At 37.2% G+C, this 9,441-nt stretch overlaps 1 protein-coding gene across 2 annotated transcripts; it reads left to right on the forward strand.

Annotated features, from left to right (window-relative positions):
• Positions 1-785: 785 nt before the first annotated feature.
• On the forward strand, positions 786-7,963 carry LOC122883967 (rho GTPase-activating protein 19-like). Of its 2 annotated transcripts, none has more exons than XM_044213176.1 (11): positions 786-945; positions 1,251-1,504; positions 2,842-2,922; positions 3,447-3,656; positions 3,792-4,018; positions 4,171-4,257; positions 4,961-5,029; positions 5,222-5,437; positions 5,532-5,627; positions 5,909-6,022; positions 6,542-7,963. In XM_044213176.1, exons 1-11 carry the CDS (start codon positions 899-901, stop codon positions 6,545-6,547), a joined length of 1,407 nt encoding a protein of 468 aa, XP_044069111.1. In that variant the 5' UTR covers positions 786-898; the 3' UTR covers positions 6,548-7,963. The 2 variants fall into 2 exon arrangements, with proteins under 2 accessions (XP_044069111.1, XP_044069112.1); XM_044213177.1 differs by having other exon boundaries at positions 4,964-5,029.
• Positions 7,964-9,441: the final 1,478 nt, after the last annotated feature.

The following is a 9,441-nucleotide window of genomic DNA, read 5'->3' on the forward strand; positions in this document are numbered from 1 at the left end:
TGCTAAACTTAACGTTAGCGAATTTCGCTTGTGGGGATCAATAAAGTTTATCTTATCCTACCAACATTAACACAACGTTCAGCCTTACCGAACGACCAAAAGACAACTGGGCAGTATAAACACTGAATGTTACAAAGAATTAATTATTTCAGTCTTACCAAAAACACTGTAGGTTACTGCGGCGGCAGGTCATTCACTCCGGTGACAGGTCCTTGCTGATGCTGCTACGCATATCGACGTCTGATTGGTAGGCTTCAGTGGAATCCTACGATCCAATTGGGAGTCTACAGTCAGACTGCAGACTCTAGACCAATAAGAAAGTGTAACTGTCTACGGTCAATGTAGACTTTGCGCTACTGTGGACTCCACATTCGCACAGACCAGACCCAAAAGGAGAGTAAATACTGGACTTTAGTCAGGTGGACAGAAACTCAACTCCAAATGAATGTTAATGTTGCTCAATGTCTGCTGGACATAAATAAGCAACTGTTTCCTAACACAACAACTTTATGAAACATTTATAAGTCAATGTTGTGTTGCAGCTTGTTGTGCTGCTTGTTGTGGACAAACAATCTATCAAAAATCAATGAATGCAATTTTAAGGTTCTTGAATTCAACTGGCCTTTGTAAATAACTACTGAAAGGAATGTGTTATACTATACTGCTGCTTTAAATTTTCTCTTTTTTTGTTCCAGACACCAACATTTCCCCTTTTTTTAGTACTCACAAGTATTGGTACAGGTATTGTACATGTACAAACAATATCGCCCCTCCCTACCATGGATTATTATACATCCATGCTCCCTACAGTTTAACGGTCTTGACGTACGAATATTCTAGCCAATCACAACGCTGTGGGCGGGACTAAAGATGAAACAGCGGAAGATTCAAAACGAAGATGGCGGCTGAAAAGGATCCTCAAAACAATCACAAACTGGACAGAAGGTATCAACTTTTCGTTTAGTATGTCGGCAAATTAACATGTTACAAAACTACGACAAAAAGTGTAGGTTCCTGGGATGGTTAGTGCTAATAAAATTTGTTTTTAACTACTCAGTGTTCTAACTTATTATCAGACTGGTTAGCGTTAGCCAACGTAGCTAACCTAGCAAAAGCTGGTTACGCTAATTTATGCCACATATCGGCCCTTCTTTTTTAACTGCTAAATTTTAGGTACCAGGTCGAAGCTTTACTATTCCACTGTGCCTCAAGATGAATCCCAACCCAGCCTCTGTGTTTCTTTTTAACAGGGGGACAAAATGCAGTGTGTTTATCAGCCACGAAAAGCAAAACTCAAGCCAGCCTGTGATCTTTAACCCAGACTTCTTTGTGGAGAGGCTGAGATATGAGCATCCACAGGCCTTCACGGACTTGGTACTTAGTAATATCACTCGCCTCATAGACCTTCCAGGGGATGAGTTTTCTCAGCTCACCGGAGAGTCTGAGCTTAGGGTGCCTTCTGCCAGTGGCTTTCTACGCTCCTTCAACTTCCTGAAACGGAAAGGTTAGACAAACAGAGCCATTTGTGTGCTTATAGTCCTTGAAACGCTGTTTTAGACAAATATGGTATGTGTCAAGTTATTTGATTGTGTTATGTTATTGCGTTAGAAAGGGTAAATAACCTAGAAAAGGACTAATGTTAATTTATCAACAGACCTCATATAGTCTCATTAAGCTCATTAATTAAGACTTTGGCAGACGTGCAATGTTTTAAAATATTTATCACCACTAGGACAGAAATTATTAGTCGATTACTCAATCAATCAACAGAAAATTATTAAATTAATAAAATAATTTATAGTTAATTATTTGTTTCAGTCATTTTAATCAAGAAAAATACGAAACACTTTGTTTCCTGCTCCTTAAAATGTAAGGATTTCCTATTATCTATAGATATAGAGATATATAGGCTACATAGATGTATGGATAAGGAATAGATATGATATGTATATGTAGGGTTTATTTCAGGACTGTTGTATTCTAAGTGTACCTAATAAACTGGCAACTGAGTGTATATAATGTAAGGGTAAATTAATTATTTGTGGGTTTTTGACTATTGGTTAGACAAAACTAAAAAACTATAAATGTAAAGATATCACCTTGGGCTCTGGGAAACTGAAAGAATTTCTTTCATTAGTTAGACATTTTTTAGACTAATTGATTGATTAATTGTATAAATAATCAGTAGCAGGGCTGCAATTCATGATTATTTTCAGTGTCGATTAATCTGCTGATTATTTTCTCGCTAATTAGGGCTGCACAGTTAATCGAAATATTGAAATCGCAATATGGCCAAGTGCAATATCCAAATTGCAGAAGCAATTTTTTGATAAAGGTAAAATCTGCAAAGATGCCCGGCCTACAAATCTTGTCCAAAATCTAAAGATATTCAGTTTATTATCACATACGGCAAAGCGAAGCAGCAAACCTTCACAATTTCGCAAGCAGGAACAAGGGAATGTTTGGGATTTTAGCATGAAAAATGACTTCAGCGATTAATTGATTGTCACAATAGTTGCCCATTAATTTGACTAATCAATTCATTGACAGATTGTTTCAGCTCTAATCAACAGATTTATTGATAATTAAAGTAATGGTTAGTTTCAGTCTCCACATAAACCCTCTGCAGACTACACCTGTTTAGTTTTTTTTTATTTCCAAAGTTGTCATGTTTGTAGGTAATGTGGCTTTATGCTGTTGTATTTTATGTAACAGGTAGCAGCAGGTCCATGTGATTGATGGAAATCATAAAATTGATCTAATGATTGGTGTAATGGAATAAATCCAATTGTACACACAAAGGGTACAGTCAGTCTTAATGTGCCTTTTGATGTCTTTCAGACAAAGGAGTGGTTTTTGGTGCACCGTTAACTGAAGAAGGAATAGCACAGATCTATCAGCTCATTGAATACCTGAGTAAAAGTGAGTATCACTTCATATACATGCATAACTTCTACCATGTAGAGGACACTTTCATCCATAGCAGTTTGTGATATCATGACGACATACATTTTGCATGCGTGACCTCAGAAGGAAATAAATCCTTAACCATGACAGTATTTGTGTCAAACGCTCTCTTTATATATCCAGTCAAATTGCTTGCTGTATCTTAAACTCCTACAAGAATTGGATTTGTTAAGCATCAAGGATACATCCTAACTCTTGCTACTTGTTCTTTAACTTAGTTGGAGAGTAGAGAATTAGCATGAGGTCAAGGTTTATTTCTAGAAAGCAATGATGTCATTCACTGACACTGGGAGCAAATGCTTGGGTCAATAATTTATCTGAAAGCACTTTGCTCCTGCTGTCTCCCTCCCTCCATTTCATTCACTCCATCGCTCTCCTAACTTCTGTGTCTTTGTCTCCCTGTGTCTCCTTCACTCTGTGTCTACCTGCCTACTCACCACATCATCACTTTGGCTGTCTCTTTCTCTCCCACCCCTCAGACCTTCATGTGGAGGGGTTGTTCCGTGTGCCAGGCCACAGCCTGAGGCAGGCAGCCCTGAGGGAGATGCTGAATGCTGGGACAGAGATTGAGCTTGAGACAGGCGACTTCCACCCCAATGATGCGGCCACATTGCTCAAAGCCTACCTGGGAGAGCTGCCAGAGCCTCTGCTCACGCACAGACACTATCATGCTCACCTGAAGATTGGAGGTGTGTTGGTTGACTCACACAGATCCTTGTCATGGCTCAAGATAAAATAATATTCAGATCAATGTTAAGTCAAGAAAAGAAAATATAGTGACCTCCTTGCTCTTGTGTAATAATTCTCTCATCTGCTTTGTCCAGAGCTGACTCGCTTTGATGATAAGGGGGATAAGACGAATGTTCCTGACAAGGAACGCCAGATTGAGGCATTTCAGCTACTTTTCATGCTGCTGCCACCAGCCAACCGCAGCCTGTTGAAGCTGCTGCTGGACCTGCTGTACCACACCGCTCGCAATCAGCATATCAACAAGATGTCTGCTATCAATCTAGCCACAATGTTTGCTCCACACATCATCTGGCCCAAGAATGTAAGGACCTTAGGTTCATTTTCTTCTACCTTCCAAGTATGTTACAACTATCCCCACTATGTTTGTAGTCAAGTAAACCATGGCTAACAGTTTTCTTGAATTTGGCATTCTTGAGTTTGGCATAATTTTTTCTCTGTAATTTTTTGTTGCAGGTGATGGCACGTGATCTGCAGGGAAACATCGAGAAACTGAATAATGGAATAGCGTTCCTCATCAGGCACTCACAAAAACTGTTCAAAGTAAGCAGCTTTACAGACTGTTTATCTGAAGTTCTCTTATTCTTTAACTAGTTTGGCTTACTTATCAAATGTGTACATATTCAAAACACTAAATACAACATGATTCTCTGTTGTTGCTTTTCTCTGTCTCATAGGAAAAGCAACATGATGTGTGATTTTATCTGTTGAGGTTCTGTATTCAGTACTAAACTTTACTTTCATGCCAAAACAAAACACAGGCAGGTCTTTATAATTAGATATAATTTGAATAGTTAAATATACAATACATCACAACCATGTGGTAGTGATTTTTTCTCTCTTAGTTTATAATGTGTTTTCTCTTTGCTTTGAATTAACCCTTCATGACAAGAGGTGTTGTTGTTGCCAAGGTTACAAGAAATGCAAACAGTAAAGTGAAAAAACACAGAATTTACATGTGAAAGAAAAATCAATAAAGGCTATTTTTTCAAAGTGTCCCACAATCAGCACCCTCTTAGATCCTGATGATTGGCTTATATTTCTAATTCACATTCATATATATTGATGTATTTTAGCAGACAATGTACCTTCCAAGTGGAACATTGGCAGCTTTTGATACACCATGCTTTATGGTGAAAGTGTGGCCATGACTTTCTAAATAATCATATGAATCTGTGGTACACTACGTTAATTTTTCAGAATGATCTTTCATCAGAGGATTTAATGTACATGTTCACTTTTGTTGAAGGCACCTGCATATATCAAAGAATATACTCGCTTATACTTCAGAGGATCAAAAACTCTTCAGTCAAAGGTGAGTGTTTTTGTCCTTTGTCTTGTCTTCTGTTTGAATAACTGTGTCAGTGTTCAGATTTTAAAGCAATTTCTCCATGTTTGCGCAGTGAGTGTGACTAATTTTCCTGTGTTCACATCTCTTGAAAAGAGTTTGTTTCAGTGAAATAACAGAATTTAAAATAGCTGGTCACGTTATGTCCGACCTTTCTAGGATGACTTGACACTCTGTTCTGGGACTAAAGATGGGTCTGCAGTAACAGCTGCCTCCCCTTCTCCCTCCATGAGAACAATCAGTGGTGAGGTCAGCAGCACCTGCACCATCAGCTCATCTGAGACTCAGAGTTATACTGAATCTGCCCTCATAGAGCTGTACCAGCAGGTCAACCACATGCCTGAGTCTGCCAAAAAGAAGAAACTCATCAGACAGGTACAGTAGTCAGCGTGCCCATTGTGAGGAGAAAGAACATACAGATAAACTGTTTCAAACCCAGCACCTAAATGTGTTGTATTTTTGTGTGTAGTTTGAAAAGCAGCCTTTGCTGACACCTTTGGCTGACTCTCGGACACCATTCAGCAGGAAACATTGGCGTTCACGCTCTTTAGGTGGAATTATCAAGGTTTGTAGACAGTAATCCTGTGTACAGCGATAGCCTTCACTTTTCAGCCTTTATGCATGTTTGAAAGTATTCAAATTCAAAGTTTTCCAAATAACGGAAATGCATTCACCATGTTTGTAAGGTCTTAAGGATACACTCAGTGCATTTTGATGAAAAACATTTAAAAAAACAAAAACAAAAAAAACCCTGTTTGCTTACAAATCTACAGTGTATCTTTAATACAGCGCTACCCTCTAAAATAGTATCCGTCTCCCAGTAATGACTTTTTGTTTATAAAACAGAGGAAGGTGTTGGGAAGCCAAGTATTAACAGAGAAAGAAAACAGCAGACTGCAGAGTCCTCAACCCAGTGGTTCAATTGATGGCGAAGGAAGAGAAAACACTGGCTGTGGAGGAGTAAGTATTGCATTGTTACACCACAAAGCAAACACATTTTATGAGTTTAAGTCTCATAATGACAACCTGCACCTTGTGTAACATAGTAATCACATTTTCACTATTAGAAAACATCACCACTTGCAGCTGTGGTCCTGTAGGCTACAACAGGTATATGCTGACAATTAAAATGGGATGTAATGTTCCCCTATGATGTTGATGTACATGTATGGAGAAATACCCAAGTAGTAATTCTCTTTTATTTAAACCAAACCAATTAAAATGTCACTTTAAATTGTGGGACAGCATGATTCACTCCTAAAACTGTCATCAACTAGTGACAAGTAGTTTTCCTCATGACTGTGCTAAAGGAGTTTTCTGGCACTTCCAGCCGTCTGTCCGTGGTTCACCACAGGCAAGGCTGGCCTCACTTTGACTCAACAGTGCATACATTGCTAATGATGCCTGATGTACTCTGCTGAAAGGATTCAAAATTACCATATCTTTTTTTTTCTCCCTCTCTCTCCTCATCTCGTCCAGGATTAATCGTCTTTAAAAGAATGCGCTGTTCACAACTAAGGAAACATCAGTCTGACTGTTACGTCAGGGGTATTAAAGGATCTTCTTGAGGCGTAGACACAAACTAAACTGTGTAATGCACTGGAGCTTTGTTTTGGCACCATCTTTAGATCTGCTCAGCTGTTTTTTTTTTTTGTTTTTTTTTCCTCTAAGTAAAGTTAAAGTCTTAAAGGTTTGTAAGATAGCAAGGAAATCACCAGAATTTCTTTGCAGTCTAGTAAGTTTTACTTAAGGATATAAAAGAGGATAATGGGCAACAACGAGGATGTTAGGTGCTTTATTTTAAGTCAATGCAATTTACCAGTTTTCTTACCCAGTCTGCAGGAGTTCCATCTTAATTTCCTTATTTCTTGTTCATTTCCGATGTTCTGCAGGATGCGAGTGACATGTATTTGTGGGTATTTAGCTTTATCATTGACTGAAACGCATTTATTTAATTGTATTTATTTTGTATTGGTCATCTGGATGTTTCAACAATCCAGTGCATCAGATGTATTGATAAAATGTGATGTGCAGGCTTTTCTATTTAAATGTTAAAATTGTTTGTAAGTTGAAGTATGTTTAGTTAGACTCACATGGTCAATGCAGACTGTTCAAGACTTTTATTAGCAAAGTGGTGAATTCAGAGATGTGCCTTTTTTAAAGTGAATTTATCTTAAGTTACTGTATAATGCAATTTTAACGTTAAGGTTTTTCCTTTTTTTTCCTTCAAATTCCCGATAGCTTTAAGTGTATGCTGAAATTTCTATACAGAATTCTTTCAAGTGTCAGTAAAATAAGGGAATGAAGACTAATAGAGAATGAAGAAAGAGAGAGTGAAGGCCAAAAGACCAGCTTGTGTAGATTACATATAACATTTTTGTCTTTGTTTCCACTTTAGCTCAAATCTTGGGTGTCAACACTGTGATACTTTAAACTACTGCCACTTTAAACTACATTTTGGTTTTGCATCTTGTATTTTAGTTTTTCTCAGGCCAGTTTTGATTCTTATGCAACATTGTATACAGTTTTATAGCTTTATATGCATTTGTATTTTTACAGTTATTCTGCTATTTAGTGCAAGATTGTTTATTTTATTGTCAATTTTTATCTTTTTTATTTGATAAGTTGAATGAATACAAGTGAAGATGAATCTGTTGTTTGCCTTCTATTGTGGTTGTTAATCAGGTGCTTTCTGGGAGAGTTTGAGCCATTTTTAAAACCTACTTGTTGTCTTACTCTTTCAGTAGAAGTTTCCAGTTCAGTGGTCACTCTGCCAAGCTGTTACAATTTACTATAATATGATAACTGCTCCCTATTACACCTAGTTGACCATGTTAAACTGATGATATTGATGCTACTGTGAAACTATGCAACTCACTGTAATTAAAAGACAACAAGCTGCGTCCTGTAGTTGTCTTTTGATTTGAAATGTCAGAATATGTGCTTTAGTGAGACGTAGACACATAATTATGAACCTTTTCTTGTTTTTCCTTTTTTCCTAAATGACAGTATGGTGTCATTTAGGACAAGATCCCCCCCCCCGAATCTGAAAATTGTTGCTGCTGTTTGCAGATATGATGCTGTTTTACTTGCAGCCACAAGGTGATGCTGTCTAGTTGCAAATAATTAGACAACATATTCTCCTTTATATTCTCCTTTTTATCCAGTCGAAATAGAGACAACTGTTTAAAACATGTCAATAGGAGAAAAATCTGCTTATTAACTATTCCTCTGCTGTTAAATACCCCAAATTAAATAAATATAAGTGATATTTGAACGCTCAATATTTCATAAAATAAGAAAAACTCTTAACATAACAAAACTGAACCATATATTAGCCCAGTGAATTGAATATATACAGTATTTCCCTTAGACAATAAATGTTAACATACCCATCTCTATCTCCTTTGCTTTGACCTCTTTTATGCGTCCTACAGCAGTCAGCAAATTGCTTGTAAACTTTTAGTAGGCTGTGCCCATTGTAGCAAATTTAAAAACAGGAAGAAAACAAAAATAGAAACAAAATGAATGTGACAATGTGCTGAAATTTACAGAGATGTCAAATCAAACAAAATTTAAATCTGTTTTAGGCTAAATATGACCAACAATAATAAAAATATATGCCCAGAAGGCCACCAAAGGGAAACAAAACTGCTGTTTGCAGTAAATGATTTACACAAATTGAAGGTATTTTATGGAGTAGATGGATGGTGAGTGGGTGGATAGTAAGAGTGAAGGCAGCTCTCCACAATAGGAAGAATGTCTCAGTGTGTCATTATGGTGTCCATGTCAATGCATGTTTGGTATTGTAAGTATATGTTGTAAACATCTGTGAGAATGGGCCTGCTTTTTCTCATGTTCTGTAAATATACAACAGACAGCTTCCATGATAGGAATAGTATTGTTTTACAGCCAAGACTCAACAGGGGTTTTATTTAACATTCCTTCTCCAGAATGAGCATGATGACCGTAAAATGAGTCAGACATACTGTAATCAACTTTACATTATCTGATGTGCACACAAACCCACAAGCATATATGATGAGTGGATGTGATTGTGCTTTAAATGTATGCACTAAAATGCCTTTCAGGGGAAACTAATTCTGTCTATCACTAGATAGTGAAATACCAGTAACAGATAATTTGTGCTAAAAGGGAAAAAAAATTAGATTCAAAGTTAAAATACTTTTTACTCCTGCATAGTTTTGTACTTTTTTAACAATGGACAGTAGAGGAATGTTTCTTGCCTTTTCTCTGAGGTGCAGCTCTTCTGAGAGTGAAATACAAATATCGTGGGTTTGAAGTATGCTGTGCAATTTTCTGGATGCTAAATTTGGTTTCTTTCTATTATCTCTCTATCAAGCAGGTTTCAGTTTTCT

This window comes from Siniperca chuatsi, linkage group LG11 (assembly GCF_020085105.1).
Source record: "Siniperca chuatsi isolate FFG_IHB_CAS linkage group LG11, ASM2008510v1, whole genome shotgun sequence".
Classification (NCBI taxonomy): Eukaryota; Metazoa; Chordata; class Actinopteri; order Centrarchiformes; family Sinipercidae; genus Siniperca; species Siniperca chuatsi.